The 23,573-nt window shown below is 40.5% G+C and overlaps 2 protein-coding genes across 2 annotated transcripts; one reads left to right on the top strand and one right to left on the bottom strand.

Moving 5' to 3' along the window:
- The first annotated feature begins 4,971 nt into the window (after nucleotides 1–4,971).
- LOC149840740 (uncharacterized protein At3g49055-like) lies at nucleotides 4,972–14,164 on the top strand. The gene is made up of 5 exons (XM_090003296.1): nucleotides 4,972–6,579; nucleotides 7,763–7,839; nucleotides 8,123–8,234; nucleotides 8,382–8,498; nucleotides 13,537–14,164. Exons 1-5 carry the CDS (start codon nucleotides 5,113–5,115, stop codon nucleotides 13,879–13,881), a joined length of 2,118 nt encoding a protein of 705 aa, XP_089859422.1. The 5' UTR covers nucleotides 4,972–5,112; the 3' UTR covers nucleotides 13,882–14,164.
- Nucleotides 14,165–16,736: 2,572 nt separating this feature from the next.
- Nucleotides 16,737–18,033, bottom strand: LOC149840739 (cytochrome P450 71B37-like). The gene is made up of 3 exons (XM_090005128.1): nucleotides 17,938–18,033; nucleotides 17,524–17,839; nucleotides 16,737–16,915 (listed from the first exon to the last, which is right to left on the bottom strand). The coding sequence occupies exons 1-3, from the start codon at nucleotides 18,031–18,033 to the stop codon at nucleotides 16,737–16,739; spliced, it is 591 nt and encodes a 196-aa protein (XP_089861254.1).
- Nucleotides 18,034–23,573: the final 5,540 nt, after the last annotated feature.

The raw sequence follows: 23,573 nt of genomic DNA, 5'->3' as shown, positions 1-23,573 counted from the left end.
ATTGAACACACTACAAAATATAAAAAAAAACTATGGATAAGAAGCATTGTCAGGTAATCTTTGAACTCGATGAATTTGCTTGAACAATTTTGTCAAAAGAATGGATTCCTCATGCTATGCGAGGCAAACTCGTGAATCAGCGTATTGGACATTTTGAGGTCCTCAAGAGAATTAATGAAAACACATATCAATTAAATCTGCCTTCTCGTTACAATACTTCTGATGTGTTTAATGTTAAACATCTTCGAGATCCCATGGATGAGGACCAGGATCCAAGGACGATGCATTTTGAGCTCATGGGGCCTGATGCAATGCATCTTGAGGATCTCAAGGAGAGTGTGCTAAAGACGGAAGCGGATCAGGTCATGCTGAACATGAGCGATTTTTGCTCATGCGGACATCATGGCCATCCGATTTGCATTTTAAAAAGCTCAAAAGTCAACAAAACCATGTGGCATTCATCCAAAATGCAAACGGAGGGCCACGATGTCCGCATGAGCAAAAACGCTCATGTTCAGCATGACCTGATCTGTGCCCGCTAAAGACAAGTTCGCACAAAGCATACCATCGAAATTGAGTGCGAAAGCCAAGTTCGCACAAAGCATGAGAGACTCGAAGGCCACCTGGATCACACTCGCTTATTCTCAGGATAAATTTTGCCAAGATTTTTAATCAATGAATTTGTATTTTTATTTTTGAAATAATATAGTTTTTTTATTTATTTAGGATTAGTTCCGACGACCATCAGGGAGCTGGCCATGTGCTGCGGAGTTGTGGTCGAGATTTGGCCAGCGAAAGTGTTTGCGGGAGCTAAGAAACCCGACTTCTCATATATATTATTGCGTTCCATTCCTCTATTTTTTGATCTCTCTACAAGTTTCTGGTTATTCCTCTGTAAGATGCAAAATTGATTAATGAATGTTCATGAAAGTAAAGAACTCTGGGTTTTTTTTTTCTGTTGAGTTGGATTTTTTTCTTGCGTATTTGAAATCCAGTGAAGACGTCAATTCTGTTTGATTGATGTTCTTTTCTATAACTCACATCATGCAACTGAGTTATTTGTTGAGTTTTAAATCTGCTGAGGAATTGCGTGAATCTGATGTGAAAATCCACCTGTGATCAGTCCTCTTGTGATTTCCTGTTACCGATATCGTTTATCTGTTGTGGATCACGATTACCAAATTTTGTTCGTCTCTGCTACCTGCTGAATTCGTCAATTATTGAACTGATTTTATAAATTGTTTGGGTCTGAAATAACTATTGATAACTTTGGGAACAAACTTGTTTGAGTTAACTGTTCTGATTTGGAATCTTGATTATGCATTGCCGTTTTCTGTTAAAATTAATTCGACTGGCCATTGAAACTAAACCTAATTAAAATTAAAAGTAAAAGTAAAAATTACAATTTTCTTAAAAATAAATCTAACTTATTCAAAATTTCAAGTTCCGGGCTCTACGCTTGGCATGAGATGGGTTCGGTTGACCGGACTCGGGCTGTGTTCACATTGATAGCATATCTGCAAGAAGTAATCAGTGATGCACCAATTCTTCCAAAAGGCAAAGTTTGAGGCTTTGAGATTCACCTGATGGCCACCACCGCCGGGGTTGGCCGGGTGGCCTGTAAGGTGGTTGTGAGGGTGCTGAGATGACAGATCAAAGCTCACTGGTGCATGGGTGTGGTGTGTCTGTAGCATAAGGCAGGGTGGTCGTGGAGCCCCACTTAGGTTTTCCTGGCTTCCACGAGGGTTTCCCATCATAAAAAAAGAGATTCACCAGATACCCACCACCAAAAGCACAATCTTTCACGTTTGTAAAGCAATGTGTCATACATGATACCTCTAGGGCTATCAATGGATCGGGTTTGAACCAGAATACCCCTTTGGGGTATATATATATATATATATATATAGGTCAGGTTAGGGTTTCATTTAATTGAGTTGACATAATCTGGGTTGGACACTGAAACCTGATTGATTGAAATTTGGGTAAGCCCTGGTTCGACGCACACCTGACTGCGTGAAGCCCCTAATGACATCTGGTATCAGTAAGAAAGAACTCCCGATGAGCTCAATTAAATAGATTTAAATAATTCAGTCAATAAGAGGAAAGAAGTTACAAAACAAAGGTGCATAACTGCATATTATTCAAGCCATCCCTATGTTGGAACAAGTAAAAACGATCTTCACTAGATTGAGATTAATTTAGACCTGGTAAGCCGTACGCAACGCAAAGTGCCAAGCTTCTATTTTGCATCACCCCCTCTGTCCTAAAGTTTGCAGATGATCTTCCCAGTGAAAAAGTAGAAAAAATAGCAGCATTTACATGGAATGAATATACATTGGTTTTAAAATTTTCATGTTTTTCTTTATAAAATTAAAAAATCTCATGTTTTGCTTTTCATTTGGAAAATCTCATAACAATAAAACATTAAATATTGTAAAAGGTATAGAAAAAAGGAATAACAACAAAAACTAAAAAAAAAAAAATCGAGTGAACTATTATTTATAAAATCAAATATATCACAATAGATTTCTGATATATTCATTTAAACGATAAATCACAATATAATGAATTTATCATGATTTTCTTGGTGTTTCTAACTTATATAAAATCTCACATTTTTTCATGAAAACTTTATTGAAATCTAATACACTCAAAAGTATACAAAATCTAAAGACACATCTCAATGCACTAGTAGGTCCTGTTTTTGGCACGAAGTTTTCATCAATTTTGTCCAGTGCTTTATATAATAAAAAAAAGTACAATAAGATTAGGGCTGGTAAACCAGCTGAGCTTGGGATGTTTGGGATTGGCTCATTACTGGTACACCCTTGCTCGGGTTCAGCTTGTGAGCTGAGCTCAAGCTCATTATGAGCTGAGCCGATCATGCGTTCACTAATTCTTCCAAAAAATTGTTTTTTAAAAGCTTGATAATATATATAATACATGTATAAAACATATACAATATGCATATTGCGTACATAATATATCTATAATATAAAAAATGTGCCTATATGAGCTGAGTAGAGACGAGTTTACAATGTTCATGCTCAGCTCATTTACCTAAATGAGCTGGCTACTAGCTCGGCTTGCCGAGCTCAATTTCTGAGCCGAACCAAGACTAACGGTACTTGCTTGTCTCGTTTCCTAACCCTAAAAAAGATGGCATTTTTTGGCTAAGGAAGATAGGGGTGGCAATCGGGTCGGGTTGGCGGGTTGGTGTGTCAGCATACCTCAACCCGAACCCGACCCGTTTATTAAACGGGTCGGCTGTGGCAAACATGAACCCGACCCGTTTAATAAACGGGTAACCCGACACGACCCGCCAACCCATTTAATAAATGGGTTGGGTCGGGTAAACGGGTTTTTGGGTTGGCAGGTAGGCGGGTTGGCGGGTCGGGTTGACGGATCGGGTTGGCGGGTCGGGTTGACAGGTTGACGGGTCGGGCAGACGGGTTGGCGGGTCGGGTTGGCGGGTTGACGGGTTGACCCACCCGCCTAACCCGTTTATTAAACGGGTCAGCCGGGTTGGCGGGTTGGCATACCCCCAACCCAAACCCAACCTGTTTAATAAACGTGTTACACGGGTCGACCCGTTTATTAAACGGGTTGGCTTAAGCCCAACCCGAACCCGCCTAAGAGGCGGGTTGGCGGGTCGTGTCAGAAATTGCCACCCCTAAAGGAAGATATCTAAGTCAAGCCTGTAGGCGTCACAAAGCCCTGAAAAAATCAGGAAGACAAAGCTTGTGGGGTTTTGCAAAATGGTCCTCGTGTCACTACAAGCATATGGGGTTTTAGAATTTCTGGATATTTGAGTAACCACAAGTTCACCAACCCAATATCACTAAAGGCTTGAGTGATGGGATTGCATCCACAATAAGTCATTTCACAAGGTTGCAAGGGCCTCGAGCACACAGAGACACGTACTCGGACTCGGACTCGGACTCTTGGCTAATATATGATTCCCTTGGTCAAGTTTAGATCGGCCCAATCAACCGAGTGGCCGTTTGGTTGAGTCTTCCATGGAATCAACTGGGCTTGCCACGATAAGTCAGCCGACTCCAACCTTAGAAAGCAAGTTATCACATATACCATTAAAACATGGCCTATTTGAGAAAAAGGTCATTTACATATAGGCACTTAACTTATCACAAATTTACGCTTAGGTACTTCAGTTTTCCAAGAGAACCACATGTTTTTTGGAAATCATTCGAACGACTTCTAGAGTTATTTTTCCATATCGCTTAACTCTTCAAAATAACACTTAATCTCTTTTTATCTTTAAATAGTCTAATGTCACCTTACAGATGCTGCATTTTATAGCTATATTTATGAGCAAATAATCAATTTCAATGGGCACAAGTAGCTTGAACCGCTATTAGAGTTAATCCTTAAAAATAGTGGGAATATCTTAAATATTTAAAAATTGAGCCAGCTAAATACAAATTTCACATAAATTAGGCGCTTATATGATATTTGGAGAGAGAGAGAGAGAGAGGTCCCGTAGTTGGATTTACGGCGTTTACCCAAACACCACCACCGTCTCCTAATCTGGTGAAGCCCACCATCTCAATGGATCCCTAATAAAATATACAAAGTCTTAATTTCTAAACATTGATTGCTTTTATGTTGATATCGTTCTGTCGATCAAGATACCAATACATCACAGTTCACAATTTAGAATGTTTATTTTCGTCTTTTGAGGCACCCTCATCACAAAATTAAAGCTTTTCAACATACGTATATCATAGGCACCTCTCTCTCTCTCTCTCTGTCTGTTCTTTTTCCTTAGATACTGATTTTGATTAATTTCCCATCAGAGAATACTGGGTTCAATTGCGAAATTCCGATTCCAGTGGTGTCTTTATGAATCGATGCTGGTGTGTTTGAATTCTCTGATTTTTGGGTATTGCCGTCGAAGGGATTTTCCGAGCTGAAAACGGTAATCGTTTGTTGATCAAAGTGCGATTGGGGTTCTCCTTCTGGCTGATTCGGAATTCCTTGGTTTTGGAAGGAAAGGGTTCTTGGTATTCTGGTTTTCTTTGGGGGCGAATTTTGTTCGATTGGTTTGGTTTTCGCATGGGTGGTTAACCGGGAGTCGATTCGGTGGGAATGGAAACATCTGGCGATGACGACGCCGTCCTCAGCGACGTCGAGGGCGACGATCCGGCGCCGGCGGCGTTGTTGGGCGATCTGTCGCCGGAAGCGAGCGCCGAGAAGCTCCGGCAGACTCTGCTGGAGCTCGAGCGGGAGCGGCAGGTGAGGGAGGCTGTCGAGAAATCGAAGGCCGAGATCCAGCATTCGTTCCATCGGTTGAAAGCTCTCGCCCACGAGGCGATAAAGAGGCGGGACGAGATCGGGAAGCAGAGGGACGAGGCTCTGCGGGAGAAGGAAGAGGCGGTGAAGGCGAGAGAAGGGGCCACTCTCGAACTGGCCGAGGCGTTCAGGGCCAAGGAGGAGGCCCTGAAGCAGAGGGAGGAGATGGCGCGGATGGCGGAGGAGACAGCGAGGGCGGCGGAGGAGACGGCGAGGGCGAAAGACTCTTCGAGGGCCGAGATCGAGACGGCAGCGCAGTTGCTGGTGAGTGGGTCGGAAAGGATCGCCATCAAAGTCAGTAGCTTCAAGAATTTCTCCGGCGCTCTCCCCAGGTCTTCCAAATACACCGGCCTACCGGCCGTCGCCTATGATGTGATCAAGAGAGTGAATGAGATCGTGGAAGAGCTCCTTAGACAGGTCGATAGTGCTGCGAAGGGCCGCGATGGCATTCACGCACAGATGGAACAGAGGAATTATGAGATCGCCATTGAAGTCTCTCAGCTGGAATCGACAATCAGCGGATTGAAGGAAGAGCTTGCCAAGAAGACTTCTGAATTGGAAAGTTTGGAAAGGTCGGCCGCTGCGAAAGATGCCCGGATCTCCGAGATGGAGAAACAAGTGCTGGAAAAGCTGAGTTTGACAGACCAGGAATGTCATGATCTAAGGCAGAACCTTGAGGAGCAAACTCTGAAGTCGATGACTCTCGAATCGAAGATAGAAGCACAGAGGCCTTTGATATTCGAGCAGTTGAATTATATATCTAAAGCCCATGAACAACTCTATCACATAATCAGGATGGTTGATGTCAATGCAGGTGTTCAGGCTGAATCATGGGAAGCTTCGCTTCTACTTCAAGAATTGGACATGAATGAGAACTTACGAACTTCTTTAAGCGGGATGGTATCCGTGTTTGAGCTTGCAAAGGTTGCATCCGAAAAAGTGAGTTTGGCGGTGCAGGACAGAAGCTGTGAAAAGAAGGAATTGCAGGAAAAAATTTCTCACTTGGTCATGGAGAAGAAGCACATTGGTACATTATTAAGGAGCGCATTGTCAAAAAGGATTACTGATGAATTTGTAACAAGTGATGGCAGCTCCACAGAGATGCTGTCTAGAACCAATGCGGTTCTCAAAGTTGCTGAAAATGGGCTTCGGAATTCGGGTTTTGACATCCTACTTGATTCACTTCTTGAAGATGCTGAAAGCGTGCCTGCTGTTGATAAATCAAGCACTGGAAATAAAGAGGCCGATGAAGTCTTTGGTCTGGTGAGAATCTCTCATGTGCCAGTCGTTGCCATTTTCTTTTTCTTTGAAATAGATTTCTAAAAGATTACTTGCCTTTCATTTGTATATGCACATACTAATTTCATTCTTTCCCTTACTGATTAATTTTATGAAAGTTATTAACTTAATTGAAGAGAAACCTATGAATTACAGCAATTACAATTAAGTTATTAACAATTGGATTGTTTCAGATTCATCAAAATAAAAACGAATAGATGGCCAAAGAGAAGATATATAATGTGAAAATGAATTTATGTTTACTGAAATAACCAACTCCCATTTTAGTAAGGCTTGCATAAAAATATGCCACTGACATGGGTATAGCTAAAGCAAGAGTAATAATTATATCATTTGTAGGTGCAGCTATTTCCCTGTGAGGCAACTGTATGATTCTCCAAGGTAAAAAAACATTTGACCAGTTAGAAACAAAATTAAATAAGACTGAAGTTCCTATAAAAGGAAGCCAAGAACCATATTCTTCTTCTCCAATTTGAGTGTCTCACAACCAGAATTTCTCCTTATTAGGTCAGATTATTTTGGTGCAAGATCGTTTCTCATGAGGATGAGTTTTAATGGAGTGTCTTAGAGTTCTTGCAAATTGGAATTGTTCAGTACCAGACATGAGATAGATCTTCGAAAGTAGAAGGGGTCTTTTGAATAAGCCAATTCACTTGGGACCCTGCAGATCAATTCTTTTTCTTATTCAAAGTTCAACCCTTTCAGTTTTCATGGCGAGGATGTTTTGCAGATGAAGAGATGTTAAAGGGACTTATTGCTTCCCAAACATTTCCCCCTATATATATAAATGCTGGTTGACCAAGAATATGCAAGAAAAGCATTTCAAATTATCGGTTCATCGCAGGAGGTGGCTTAGTATAAATACTAATAGTTCATTGGTGGTGATGTTGATCTGGAAAATACTGAAAAGTTCAACAGATCAGCGATTTAAGAATATCTACCGAAAATACTAATCGAATCCATAATGAAATACCAGAAAATGGTCGATGAAACCTCCGAGAAAAAACTCATTTTGATGTTTCTCTCTCTTTTATTTTTTATACTGATGCATTGGATTTCTCATAAAAATTTCCAAGATTATAGAATCTTATGAACCTAACAATAATTTGTTATTATCTTTAAGAGGATTTCTCTGAATTTAATGCAGGCTGCTGCACTAGAGAACATTGTGAGGGCATCTCAGCTTGAGATCATGGAATTGCGGAGAACTGTGGAGGCACTCAGGTATCTTCCAGGACCATAGTTTTATTCCTAAAATCTAAACAGCAGTTTGTCTTATCCATTTTGTTGCTAATCCATTTTCATTTATTGAACTCATGAAGCTACTGATGTATTTATCTCTTTTATGGGATGACATTATTTTTCCTTTTCGTGGTCTTGAGAGTGAGTTTGTATTATGTTTTTTTGATCAAAGAATCAAAACTACATGCTGTAGCTCTGTTAACTTTTTTTTTTGTTTCTTCAATTTGTGCTGAGTAGTTTCTTTTATCTAATTTCCTCCATTAAGGGCAGAGTCCAGTCAACTTAAAGTATATTTGGACAGTCAGGCAAAGGAGATTGCCCAAAAAAAAGTTCAAATAAGTGACCTCGAAGAGAAGGAGCGAGCAGCCAATGAAAATGTGAGATTTTCTACATTTTTACCAAATAACCTCTATCAGCTTTTTGTGAAGTGATTCATACTTCTACGATCATGCACCTTATGGTATTTTTGTAACAAAATACTTTCACTATTGTTGTATATAACACTTCTAGAAAATTTTTTAAAGATTGAAGGGCTGATGATGGACATATCAGCGGCTGAAGAGGAAATCACAAGATGGAAGGTTGCAGCAGAGCAGGAAGCAGCTGCTGGAAAAGCTGTTGAAGAAGAGAATCGAGCAAAGGTATGATCAGTATTTAGCATTATATATTCAGGATTTTCCTTTAAGGTTTACATGTTCTTCAGCTCTCTCGAAAGGGAGACTGGGGGTGGATCTGGGCAGTAACCACAAAAGTTCATTTTATTAATTGGTTGAATTATCCAAGTGCCACTCAATTAATGTCGTTCTGTTGTTCAACAATGATTATTTTACTCTATACCGAATCATCTAAAAGTACTCATGTTTATGTCAAATAAGCAATTGTGTCAGAAATCATTATTGTTGAAGTTTTGTTACTCAAGTGGGGGATGGCCCCTGTGAGATTCAATATGAGGCCCTTAAATATGATGCAATGACTTCATTGTTCAATAATAATATTGAATTCTGTCAAATTTAATAGTTTATGGGGCATTTTTAAACAAAGGCACAGTCTGTGAGTGAGCAACTATAATAATTTGTGTTCTTGTCTGAAAACTTCCGCATTTATTTAGTGGTGAAATTATAAGCCACAATGCCCTCAGTACAAGAAACAACTTAAGATCATATCCTTTTTGAAGATTGCCTTCAGCCTCAAGCACCATGTGATAGGCCCTCACTAGGATCTTCCAAGACTTGCTCAATGTGACCCTCAATAGAGTGCACAACTCGATTAGACTCCAAGTAGGTAGCCCAGTGTTATTAAAAATGTGCCTCAAGGCTCAAAAAGCGCGCCTCGCCTCAAGGCGAGTGACTTTGTGCCTTGAGACACAGCATAAAAGCGCAAATGCCCTGAGGCGTACGCCTCATACGCTTTGAGGCATACGCCTCGAGGCGAGGCGCGCCTCAAGGTGAGGCGTACACACCTCAAATTTTTAGTCAAATGGGGGTCAAAGCCCCCATTTGACCAAAAATTATGATTAAATATTAGGGCCCCTGAACCTAATTAGGGTTGGGGGGGCTCATTATGTCAGCCTCGTCTCTCACTCACTCTCTCCCACCTCTCGCTCGTCTTGGTCTCTCACTCACTCTCTCCAACTTCTCGCTCGTCTCCCACATCTCTACTTATCTCTCACTTAGTCGTTTGTTTCTCACTCACTCGCTCATCTCTCACGCACTTGCTCGCCTAGGCCTCTCCCACCTCAGCCTAAAGAGGAGAAGAAAGGTAAATTTATACAAGGCAAGGGAGACAATCCTAAACCTAAACAAGTCGGGTCTGGTCCATGAGAAATCGGGTCTCAAACTTAAGCCCAGAAAAAAAAAATCTTTCGGGGGGCACTGCCCCCCTACGACCCTCCGCCAGGGGCGGCCCCCTATGGACCCCTGCTCCCAGAATGTGCAGCGGGACCCGCGCCGAGGGGAGCCCCCGGACCCCCCTTACTGCAAGGGCAAAAACTCTGAATCAGGCTCCACAACTCATCAGGTACTGGTACTTCAATGGGCATGGGTCAGACTAGTTTTGGATTTGACCAATCAAACTCAATCCATTACCTTTTTTTATCCATTTTAAGGTGCATAAAGGGTTGTTTTTATTCATTATTGTATAGTGCTTGATACACACAAACACACATGCATGTATACCTATTTTTTCTCAAACAAAAAAATACACACATGCGCACATACACACATAGTTGTGTCGTACCCCTATACCCCATACTTTTGTAAATTATGATGTTGTACCCTATGTGCCCACACCTGCATCCATACCCATAGTTGTACCTATGTGACAGTTTATAGATTCAACGAGATTTTATTTCTTGTTGGTTGTTGCTTCATCAATAAAGTATTATTTATTTATTTATAATTTTAGATATTTTTTATAGTTTTTTTTAAGTTTTAAAACAAAAATTGAGGCTTACGCTTTACGCCTCGCCTCAGATTTTGGTGAAGCGCCTTGCTACGCCTCAATGCTTTTCACAACACTGAGGTAGCCTCAAGACCGAATTATCTCACACGATTTTTCCTTGGAGTTTGGCCCTTGTAGTTCTTCAAAATCCTCAACTCAGCTCCACACAAACTCATACAAACTATTTACATCTCATTTGAGCTGCATCCAACTCATTACAACCTGAATTGGCCTAAAAATACAAAGATCAAACACTTGGCGCACTCTACAAATGTTTTGTCAACATATTACAAACTTTGTTTTTGGAGCTACAAAACTGCAAAATCTAAAGTACGAGTCTGGACCTCAAAATTTATAGATATAGATATAAGTCCATTTGGATCCATCTTAATTATTTATGTTTTTCTTTAATTATTGTAGCCGGATATTGGTTTGTGGATCTTATTCAGATTGTGGTCGAGTTTCGGATCAATGTTAGATTCGTAGTAGGATTAAGGTTTCTAGGGTTTTCCTCTTTTCTTTATAAATATTTATTATAGAGAGACAAAAAATAGAGATGAATGAATTATAATATATTTTTAATGATTTTCCTTCAATATTTTGTTAATTTTTTATTTTTCGTAGTTTTCTAGTTTCGTAGCTACGCTAGGGTGTCAATTCTTGCGGGGTTCAGGAGCGATCCTCCTGTTCACTTCATCAATTTGGTATTAGAGTTTCGGTTGTTCTTCTCGATCATCATTAATGTGAAGTTCGAGTGAAGATCCTGTTAGAAAAAGAACGATTCTCTTTGATTCGTTTGATCAAACGATTGAGAGAACAATCTTGCCATATTCAATATTCATCAAGGGCACGTTTGAAAGTGAGAAAGATGTAGGAAAAGTGATATAATTATATATAGTTAAATATATATGTATATAGGTTTTATTTTGTATTTTTTCTTTCCTTCTTTTTGGGGTTTGACCATGGGTTGACCAACCGTTAGACTAGCCCCAACGGCTGGCCAGCGCCCCTCTTAGTGTGTAAATAAGGGATGAATCCCCTTGTACATTTAAGCTTTTTTGCAAAGCTTTCTTCTTCAATGAAAACATTTTTTTATGCCTTTGTGCACTTGTGATTATTTGTGAGTGTTATTTTGTGCCTTTGTGCACATACTTTCCATTGTGATCATCGTGTATTTATTTTTTTGGACTTGATCTTTTCAAGATATTTTTACAATAATATAGTGTGGAACAAATGATTAAAGTATTTGATTTGCAAGTAATATGTTTAGAGAGAAAATCTTATTCCAGCTCTGAAAGGATGCATATTTTTTTCTGTAATCCTATCATTTCTAGCTCTTAAAAGACGTAGTTTTCTGTAAAGAAGCTAGCTCGAGCTCGGGTTATTCACAGTGTTGTGAAAAGCGTCGAGGCATAACGAGGCACTCCACCAAAATCTGAGGTGAGGCGTAAGCTTCGAGACGTAAAGCGTAAGCCTCAATTTTTTTTTAACTTAAAAAAACTATAAAAAAATATTTAAAATTATAAATAAATAAATAATTCTTTATTGATGAAGCAACAACCAACAAAAAATAAAAAATCTCAAATAAATACTGAAAAATATGAGATTAACATGTAAAAATAACATTAATGCAACAACTTGATCTATGTAAGTATCTAAGAAATAAAACATGAGCATTCATTAAATAAAAAATTAACATTAACAACAAAATGCATATTAGCATTAACAATATCATGTCATAATTAGAAAATGCATTTTAGCATTAACAACCAAATGTTAATATATATATATATATACATATATATATATATATATACATATATATATATTAGAAACTGCATGTAATTGCATAACTTGATTTTGCCACTAAAAGGGTTTAACGTTACATTCTCGAAGAGATTATTGCTCCTACGAAATTGAATACATTGAACAAGTTGACAGAGTGATATTAATTTTCTGTGAAACGAAGCAACTAATCTCAATGACTTCATTAACGTGGTTGCTTTGAGTGTCTATTAGACTACAAATTGGTGAACCTGCTACTAAGGGTGTCAATGGATTGGGTATGACCCAATCCTGACACATATTAGATCTTATAGGGCCAGGGTTTGGTTGCAAAGAAGGGATTTTGATTAATTATTCAGGTTGGACCCATGAGGTCCGATTATTATATGGGTTGGGTATGGTTTATAAAATTTTATACCAAACCAGGTCTGACCGGAGTTTCGGTTAAGATTCTCAAATTAAAAATATTATTTTGCTAGGTATGGGCTGGGTCTAGTTTATGTAATTTTTATCGGATCTGGGTATAGTTTTTCTTATAAAAATCCAGTTAAACCTGAATCTTGATCTGATACCTACATTACTTAGTCGGATTCAGGTTTGGACCTACTCATTTTAACATAGGTCCAACGGATGAGTTGTGGAGCCTGATTCAGAGTTAATAATTTTTTTTCCTCTAGGCGACCGTGGTTTTTTTATATTTACACATAGAAACCACCCCTAGGATCAGAGACCTAACCATGTTGGCTTTGCCGAACGTACTTACGGTCAACGGGCTTGAACAGGGTAATAAATGCCCTTTTTACTAGCAGCTTAGTTAAAACTGTGTAAAAAAAAAACTATTTTTTGGTCAAATGAGGGCTTTGACCCTCATTTGACTAAAAAATTCAAGGCGTGTGCCTCAAGGTGTATGAGGCGCACGCCTCGGGGCTGTTGCGCTTTGTACATGCACCTCAAGGCATAAAGCCCCTCGCCTTGAGGTGAGGCGTGCTTTTTGCGCCTTGAGGCACATTTTTAATAACACTGGTTATTTAGCTTGGGCTCATTATGAGCTTCAACTTCGCGTAGCTCGCCACAAGAATGAGCCAAGCTTGGCTCACTTGGCTTGTTTACCAGCTATACCTTTAGAGATTACAAGGTTATATTGATTTTTTTTTATGATGAGGAATCCTCACCGAAGCAAGGAAAACCCCGGGTGGGACCCCATGACCACCTTGCCTTACGTGGCCCACCTCTGAAAGCTACGATCACACCCGTGCGCCAGTGGGGTTTGATCTGATTATAAATTTTGAATTAGAGCAATCACCATTAGCTTATCCTTTCAGATTATTCAGATGAACACTACCAATTCATAACCTATGGAGTTTCATTGTTACTGTTAGGTTCATTTTTGTTGATAACGGTTGTAGTCATGCGTCTGATTCAGTTTTGCATCTACTGTTTTATTGTTACCTGCAGGTGGAAGCCCTGAAGCAGGAACTGGAGGAGGCCAAGCAAAGGATGAAGGAGTCAGAGAACAAGCTCAAATTCAAAGAGGAGACAGCAGCAGCAGCAATGGCTGCCCGCGATGCTGCTGAGCAGTCCTTGCGTTTGGCTGATGCAAGTGCATCAAGGCTAAGGGAGAGGTTGGAGGAGTTGACACGGCAACTTGAGGAATTGGACAGTCGGGGAGAATCAAATTCCAGACATAGGCCAAGATACATATGTTGGCCTTGGCAATGGCTGGGATTGCAGTCTGTTGGATACCATGGTGATGCTCTGCACAGTTCCAATGAGATGGAACTCTCGGAGCCGCTTTTGTAGTTTGGTGTTCTTGTAATTTCAAAGAGAAAAGGGAAAAAAAATGAAGAGCAGGTAATCAAGGTTGCATTTACATATTTTCTGATGCCAAGTCTTGAGCAAATGCCCACCTTTTTGTTTTCGATTTTTTCTTGCCCCCGACATAAACGGAGCATAATGCATCCCACTTTAAACATCATTTACCAGGAAAAGGGGCCATATTCTTCACAGATGTATTAGCAGTTCACTTGTTGCTGATATGCTATTTCCATATAGAAATTGATTTGAACGGACTTGCTTGAACTCATTTTCTATGTCCATTCCATTCTTTGAGTTGAACAAGTGATGAGGCATCATCAGACGTTTCTTAAAGCTATGAGACTGCCATATGATCTCCGAATCCCAATCACTTCAGAGAACAGTAATTCCAACGATGTGCGGTCTGAATTTTCAATTTCAACACTACCATCTAACATCCATGGAAGCATGACGATCACCATTAGCCTTCTGGATAACTGCTGTTTGGAATTGATTTCACACCCATAAGAAATGCCTAGTGTAGACCATTAGTGTGGCCACTGGTGTTGATTTCATAAATGCAGTGTAAGCTTATTGTGAAACCAATATTGTACGTGCGGCCTTTTGCTATGGGGATCCACTGAACAATGCCAACAAGCACGTGAAAATTGCTGCTCATAACCATTTTCAGGTGTTCCATGATGTTTTGGGGCTAAGATCTATGGTCACCAGCTTTCGTTACTGCTTAGGAACATGTGTGTCAATTTCATATTGTAAGGAAATAGTTATGATGCCACAAAACAAGATTGGTCATACAACATTATTGACATAGCTTTAGTCTCTTTGATCAGAATTTCGGTAATAAGAAAACAATGTGTACAGAGCATCCAGTTTCACTAAGACTGTTTGGAAGCCTTGAATTGCAGTCTCTTTGTAATTCCCCAATGCCCTCTACTGCTTGGGAGTAGTAGGTCGCAGTTTTCCCCAACACCCTGGTATTGACAATACACTTAGGGGTGGCAATCGGGTCGGGTTGGTGGGTCAGCATACCTCAACCCGAACCCGACCCGTTTATTAAACGGGTCGGCTGTGGCAAACACGAACCCGACCCGTTTAATAAACGGGTAACCCGACACGACCCGCCAACCCATTTAATAAATGGGTTGGGTTGGGTAAACGGGTTTTCAGGTTCGCGGGTCGGGTTGGCAGGTTGACGGATCGGGTTGGCAGGTAGTCAGGTTGGCGGGGCGGGTTGACCCACCCGCCTAACCCGTTTATTAAACGGGTCAGCCGGGTTGGCGGGTTGACCCACCCGCCTAACCCGTTTATTAAACGGGTCAGCCGGGTTGGCGGGTTGGCATACCCCCAACCCGAACCCGACCTGTTTAATAAATGGGTTACGCGGGTCGACCCGTTTATTAAACGGGTTGGCTTAAGCCCAACCCGAACCCGCCTAAGAGGCGGGTTGGCGGGGCGGGTTGGCGGGTCGTGTCAGAAATTGCCACCCCTAAATACACTGCTTCACTGATGGTGTTGGCAACTCCCAGTGCTACATCTCAACACCATTGACAACGCATTTCAGCAATTCCATGTTTTTACCAGATCACACTTTGGCGAATTTATATCTTGACAAGACATGGAAACAGTGTTCCTATCCCAAACATTGGGTCTATAACTTCTATTTCAACCCTCTACAAATAAAGGACAGCCATCCCCTTGGGAGATCTAGATACCATATCTTTAGTGTTATATACTGAAGGAAGGACGAGAATAGCCATAAAGACCATTCTACCTTATTTTGTCTCTCATCTGCTTTCTATTTTATATTGGAACCTTCCATGGGTAAAAGCTATTTTCTGAACCAACGGGGCTCCGCTTGTTTGGTAGGATCTGTTAGTGCACGTCACCATGTGTTGGGACGTTGCAAGTTCAAAACCCAGTGGTATGTTGTGTAACTGGCGGGGGTCTGCCTAACCCCAGCTTTCCTATAAAAAAAAACTATTTTCTGAACCCTTCGTGATTTTACAACATTCTTATGTTAGAACCCAATCTCGAGTTTGGATTTAACGAGAGAGAGAGAGAGAGAGAGAGAGAGAGATGGGGATGCTTTGATTCGAGAAGTGACCACCAACACCCAAGAGGGTGAATTTTCATTAACTTCTAAAGTGTCATTTTAAAAGAGGCTATTTATACCTAATCACTCTATGGTTAAGATCTTGCTACACCAAATCTGATTATTAACCAATTCTCAAAACCCTTTTACATCTGCATTATCCCATAAACTGCTCCATATTGCGAGGGTTCTAACAATGTAATCCCCTTAATGCCCACTTTGTCCTCAAGGTGTGATATCAATCTATTTCTTTCATAACTCTTGCCATATGGGTAATTGTGATCCGGATGATGTAGGTTGATGATTGAAAGTAAGTCGGCAGCCTTTTGGTGTCAGATGGTGGTGTTGCAGGCCTAGGCAATCGTCATCGACTGTCATGTTGTACGCAGTGCAATAGTAATACCATCAAAAGAAATTGGTGGGGTGCATAATACGCTAGCGAGCAGCATTTTGAAGTGCCAATGTGACGCAGGAGTGGAGCAGCAGCATTTTGAAGTGCCAATGAGATTTGGATATTTTTATCATGCAATGGATCCATCTAAGATCCAAATAAGATTAAGATTTCTCCTATTTCCTATAAATACTTATTATAGGGATTGTTAAAAGAGGCTTGATATTAAGATTCGAATTATTTATTTAGTTTTATGAATTATTTTATTATTGAATTTTCATTACTCTCGTCTTCCCGCAGTTTAATCTGCATTAAAGTAGGGTAACAGAGATTTTTTCTAAGTCCTAGGATTCGAGGTTACATCAATGCAACTTGTGGCTGTGGCAGGAACAGTTCATGCTGCTGCTGGAACAATGTGGTACAGGGAATCGATGCATTATTGATATCATCTGCATCAACTGCAGCTGGGGGTGCATGTGTTGCATCTGAACAGTTTTGTGCAGATGGAATTGAGTCCGATCCTTGAAGAATTGAGTCTATACAAATTTTTCTCATGGTGATGATTAAAGGGAAGAGGTGTGCTTCCCAGTTGCTTGAATGCCAAACTTTATTAGGCTCACTGGTGGTATGTTCGTCAGCCCGGTCATGCCGTATCGATGCCAAATAGTGTCTACTGGAATAAAAAGCACGTGTAGGATTAGGTCAGATTTTAAGCTAGCTGGGTCCAAAATCCAATTTTAACAGATCCAATATGACTCTAATCCAAATCCAAATCTGGTTAGGTCAGATGCGATTAGGTGGGACTTGGTAATGCTTCGATCCAACCCAGGTCAGACACCATTTACATTGTTAAAGGGTGGATATCATTTCACTTAGTCTGCAATTTCATAGGTTAGTTTGGATCCACTGTTCAATTGAGTCCTGTTTACATCTGTTTCTGTTTTCTCTATCTTTGCTCAACGGTGGCACCTCATCAATACCATACTCTTTTAATTTCCTGTCTTTATAATCCAACTTTATTTCATTCAAAAGAAATATTGCAATACATGGGAGCAGCATTAACTGATATGGCAACATGAATTGAAATTCAGTTGGGTGGCAAGTAAGGATGGGCAATGAGATTCAATTGTTTCTTCTTCTGTACAGTTAGTAGATTCACTCATGTCGATGTCGTCTATGCGGGCCCCACAAGTCAGCTCCCAATTGAAACAATAGAGCAGACTAGCAAGTGCGAGTTCAACACTGGTCATTCCAAAATGGATGCCCGGGCAGATCCTTCTACCTGATCCAAATGGTATGAACTCAAAGTCACGGCCATTGTAGTCGATAGGACTGTTGATGAATCTCTCTGGTTCGAACTCTTCTGGGTTTTCCCATGAATTGGGGTCCCTCATTATTGCCCACACATTGATAATGACTGTTGCTTTGGCCGGGATAGTGTAGCCACCAATGCTGCATTCCTGGGAAGATAATCGAAGAGTCAACAAGGGAACTGGTGGATGCAGCCTTAGGGTCTCCTTTATCATCAATTTAAGATATTCGAGTTGGTGAAGGTCACTCTCTTCCACCTATCTTTCATTGTGATTTTAAGCCTCAACTCATCTTGCGCTTTCTTCATCACTCTCACTCTAAGGTTTCTCATCAGCTCACTCATTGCCCACACCATAGTAGTTGCGTTGGGTCTTGGCATGGATTCAGCGTGGCCAAATGGGTTTAACTTGGAATCCAATGACCCACTTGAGTAATGAATCATTGAGATATGCACCACTAGAATAATGAATGAAGTCCATTAGAGATTGAATTCCCAACATGTTTGAGAATCCAATGAGATAGTTAAAGCTAGATAATGGTTTCTTAGGAGAGGTTAAATTCTTCAGTCTTTGTCTCTGCAGAAGACACCAAGAGGTCTCGATATTCAGATCGAGGAACCCTCCTGAAGCAAGCCGTTAATCACTTCTCACTCATCTTCTCCTCAAGCCTTCTCGGCTCACACTCAATCCTAAATCCATCAGCGGTATCTGAGCTATGATTTTGATGTGTACAAAAAATCATCATTGATCACCGTGAATACAGTCATCGCCGAAAAAACCCAAGAACGGTCGGTTGTGCTTGATGATGCTACCTACGGGAACCGATTGCAGTGTAGCAGTCGAAGAGAAACTACTTCTGAGGTGAGCCCAACGTTGTAAGGGCTTTCTGTCAGTTGATCATACTCGATGATTCAATAAAAAGAAAAGAGGGGCAAAATAGAACCCTCTTTCCATCATGGTCGCTGCCAACATCCAGAGTCGAGGTGACCCCTGCGACATCTTCACTATTGGAGTCAAATCACTGAAGGGCTCCATGAGCTTTTGGATGTCCTCGGCATTGTCGTTCTCCTCCTACTCCTCCCTTACATATCGCGGGGGGAGGGTGGTGTGTGTTCTCCCCGAAACACAAATTGCTTGTTCCTATGTGTATGGAGGAATATCTTGGGACATGCGATAATTCATATGCCAATGTTGCCCACGATGACTTTATAATAAAATAAAATATAAAAGAGGTAGATATGCTTTTGACAGAAATGTTCTCCGGTAAGATAGATATATGTTGGATGAAAATGTCCTCCCACTCCCCGTAAATAGATTTGCACATTTTACCTTTGTTTTTAGCTTGTGTTACAACACATGGCCGCCTTCTCGTTTCTGCCTGATGAGTTGTGGAGCTTGATTCATAGTTTTTTCTCTTATAGAAAGGGGGGTCTGAGGGCGCCCCCCGGAAGAAAATTTTTTTGGGCTTATGTTTGAGACTCGATTTCTTATGGATCAAACCAAACTTGTTTAGGTTTAGAGTTGTCGCCCTTGCCTTGTATAAATTCTTTTTTTTCTTTCTCTCTTATAACTATTGAAAAGAGCAATAAGATTTATCTCTTAGCAGCTATGGTTTTTTTTATTCTCTCTCTATTGAAAAGAATGATTTACAGTAGAAATCAGATAAGAAAATAGCAATTTACAGTAAAAATCAAATCAAAGAGTAGAGATTTACAGTAAAAATCAGATAAGAGAGTAGCGATTTATAGTAGAAATCAAATAAGAGAGTAACGATTTAAAGTAAAAATCAGATCAGAGAGTAGCGATTTAAAGTAGAAATTAGATCAGAGAGTAGCAATTTATAATAGAAATGAGATCAGAGAGTAGTGGTTTACAGTAGAAATCAGATTAGAGAATAGCGATTTACACTAGAAATCTGATTTGTACTGTAAATCGTTATTCTCTGATTTGATTTCTATTGTAAATCGCTACTCTCTTATTTGATTTTTATTGTAAATCGCTACTCTCTGATCTGATTTCTGTTATAAATCGCTACTCTCTTATCTGATTTCTATTATAAATCGCTACTCTTTGATTTGATTTCTACTATAAATCGTTACTCTCTAATTTGATTTCTACTGTAAATCGTTATTCTCTAATCTGATTTTTACTGTAAACCGCTACTCTCTGATCTCATTTCTATTATAAATCGCTACTCTCTGATCTGATTTTTACTTTAAATCGCTACTCTCTGATCTGATTTTTACTTTAAATCGCTACTCTCTTATCTGATTTGTATTGTAAATCGTTATTCTCTGATTTGATTTTTACTGTAAATCGCTACTCTCTTATCTGATTTCTACTATAAATCGTTATTCTCTGATTTGATTTCTACTGTAAATTGCTACTTTCTGATCTAATTTTTATTATAAATCGCTACTCTCTGATTTGATTTCCACTGTAAATCGCCACTCTTTGATATGATTTTTACTATAAATCTCTACTCTCTGATTTGATTTCTACTATAAATCGCTACTCTCATATTTGATTTCTACTGTAAATTGCTACTCTCTTATCAGATTTCTATTATAAATCCTTACTCTCCGATTTAATTTCTACTGTAAATCGCTTTATCTAATTTCTATTATAAATTATCACTCTACTCAGTTTGACGTTGCCATCATTATCTTTGATGTAAATTGTTATTCTTTGTCTACTCAGTTCGGCGTTTGCACCCCCATATCATGATAAATAATAGACAAAATGTTGATTTTTTTGGTACAACTATTTCTCACGAACAGACGACGACAAAGGGTGCTCCAACGATAATAGATGACAACAACGACAAAGGGTACTCTGGCAGCAGTAGATGATGACAAAGGGTTCTCCGACTACAGCAGACGACAACAAAGGGTGCTCTGACGACAGTATACGATGGCAAAGGGTGTGTCGTCAATCAGAGCTCCTGTTACAGTAGATGGTGCATCACCAAAGGGTGATCCAGAATGTTTAGGGTAACATATTGCGAGGAGCTTCTGTTAAAGCAGAGGAGTTTACTCCTTAGGGCGAAAACGATGATGATTTTAACCCTTTCTAGCGAGAGGACATTTATGTCATTTACTCGAAACATCAGTTTATGGTGCTAATGGCGGGAAAGGGTACTTAAGTCTTTGCAAACGCACCAAACTCTGATACTAAGTGATGCTGACACACACGGGGAAATAAGCCCCATGTGCTTACATGCATGGCACTGATTCAGACTCGAGAACACGCACCTGCGTGTTCTGGTGGGGGGGGGGGGGGGGGAGGGGGGGGGCAATATAACCTGCTTTGTCTGGCAGGGGTAGCTTGAGGTTGAGGTCCACACTAGGGCATCCCTCTCCAGATTTCGATGTCAGAGCTCGCTCTTCCACTAATCGGACAAACCTTATGGCCCATTGGATGGCAATTGCCAGAAACCTTGGCAGCCAGAGAGCGACGAGCTGTCAGAGGGTGGAAAGGATCCCCAGTGACAGAGGCCGACGATTATTGTTATCAATGGTGGCAAAGCTCTCCACCTCGAGGGGATACAACCGGAGGGAGGCGACAGAGAAAGGACCTCTGGTGGCTCCCGAGGTGGCTTGACAGGCATCGGCCCTATCACGTCTCTATAGAGGCATCCCAGATGGTGGATGAGGTTGCACTTGTCACACTCAATCTGGTCTCGGTCGCATAGGGGCTGGTGGCGCTTGTGGAGGAGGGCGGCATCCCGATGTTGGTTGAGGTGGAGGTCGGGACGCAGAGGCAAAAGGAGTTCATGGCAAGGATCCTTCTGGAGCTATGCAAGGACAATGCGCAGAATCGAGGCATGGTCGCGAGGGAAGCGGCGATCCCTCCCCTCATCGTGCTCACGTAGTTCAGGAGACTTGGGCCAAGCAGAAGTGTTTTTGTGGGGATGTCGTAAGAGGTGAGGGAGAGGGAGTTGCAGGGGATGTTTGAGACAGGTCGGCCTTTTTCGAAGGTTGAAAGAGATTGTGATGGCGGTGACCATCTTGAGCCTTCTGGAGATGATGGATGGGATTTGGTCCTGTTGCAAAGAGTAGAGGATCATGGTATTCACAATGGGCAATAGGGATGGGATTGATCCGGTGATCCTCTGGTCGGGAAGGCTCGAAGTTATCTAATGTTGTCGACGAGCAGTGAAACTCCAATCAGCTAACCGTCGGGAGGTATGGTGACACCCCCACTTCATCATCGGTGGTGACTGACAATCTCAACGGTGGTTGTGGAGGAACCTGCAAAGAAGATGACAAAGATTTAGGTTTTGTCGACACAGAAAAGGATCAAACAAAGCTTCCTCTGGCAAATGATTGACTGTAGGCATCATCTTGAGCGACGAGTGAAGGCGATGTCGGGAGGGAGGTATACTGATGCAGAGCATCCTGAAGATCCGAGCTTTGAAGACAAATTGGATCCAAATCCAATTCTAAAGATCCAATCCAGGATGCGATCTACGGCAGATCCAATCATGCAGGACTATCAGGTTCCAATTGAATCTCTGCCAACCCAGACCCATTTTGATTATCATGTTTCAATTTCTAAGATATTTTGCATCTTTCTCACAGATTGTATTTTTATTTTTTCGATTCCATTTTGGCATGTGAGAAATCGTATTAAACATGTTTTTTTTATTTTTATTTTTTTAGGAGCCGGATTCTACAGATTCAGATAGTTCTGATACCCTATATGATTTTTTTGTGATACTAGAGGGTGTATGAGGTCCAAGGGTAGTTTTTTATTTTTTGCATTTTCGCTTCTCTAATGTGTTGGTGCAGGATCCATTTAACTGCTCGATCCGGATCTGAATCATGATCCGCTTTCAAGGAGGGGTCCTAGTTGGCACCAAATGAGTGTGGTCTATCTTGGACCTCATTCAAATCTCTGTCTTGACTGGTCCAAGTCAAAAATAGTTGTTGGACCTTTTAATGCTTATGGCCAAAAATAGCACAAGTCAATATCGTTTTTGGAGCATGGCTTGGGAAGACCATTTGCCTCTTTAATATGGCTTTTCTTCATGCTTCAGACCTATTAATGAAGGGAGGTTGACCAAGGAAAGGGAGCTTTGGTTATAAAAAATTCAAAAATTTTCTTGGTGGAGAAGAAGTGTTTGAAGGGTGAAAATAGTCTCAGTATTATGATTGTATCTCCCTAGATACTGGTCCAAATTATGTGATCTTTAACTTGTTGGAAAGCTAAGATCATGCCCTACAAGTTTGATTTTTACCATTTTGCGTGATTCAACCCAGTTAAGCCTTTAAAATCCTTGACAAGTTTCTTGCATATGGCCTCAAGCCCTTTGGTTGGTGGAAAAGCTCAAGTTTGTAATCTATGAGAAGATCGATCTTGACATGGCTGTGTAAACAATCTTGGTTCATGTTGTCTGCTGGTTTGAGCTGTGGTTCAAGAGAATTCTTCCCGATGTTGGTTGTTTTTCAGCGACATCCATTATCGTTCTCAAACCGGATATCACCATTGGTTTTTCGTTCTAGTCCTTTGTTACTCTTATTCGCATTTGTGTTGTGATTGTTCTTGATTTATTGTTGATAATTGTATTAGATCATTAGAGAGTTGTGAATACATGCTTAGAAGAGTTTTATGTTAAAAGTTGTCTCAGTTGATCTTAAGTTATTTTGGGTTATTGATGTATGTGAATGAACTCAGATTCTTTTAAAAAGACCAAAACGTTGTTCCATGATAACAAAGATTTTTATGATAAAACATTCATGTCAGACTCATTTCTGAACAGATTTTCATGTTTTTTAGCTTCCCGAAAAGCTAAGACGATTGTCTCAAACTTTGTAGTTGTGACCTTTTTGAGATTAGTTCGTTTGAATTTCTTAAATTGACTGTCAATACGTCGGACTCA

Source organism: Nuphar pumila, chromosome 4 (genome assembly GCF_984573655.1).
Source record: "Nuphar pumila chromosome 4, dmNupPumi1.hap1.1, whole genome shotgun sequence".
NCBI lineage: Eukaryota > Viridiplantae > Streptophyta > Magnoliopsida > Nymphaeales > Nymphaeaceae > Nuphar > Nuphar pumila.
The sequence above is the reverse complement of the archived record's forward strand: the minus strand, read 5'-3'. Positions and strand labels throughout refer to the sequence as shown.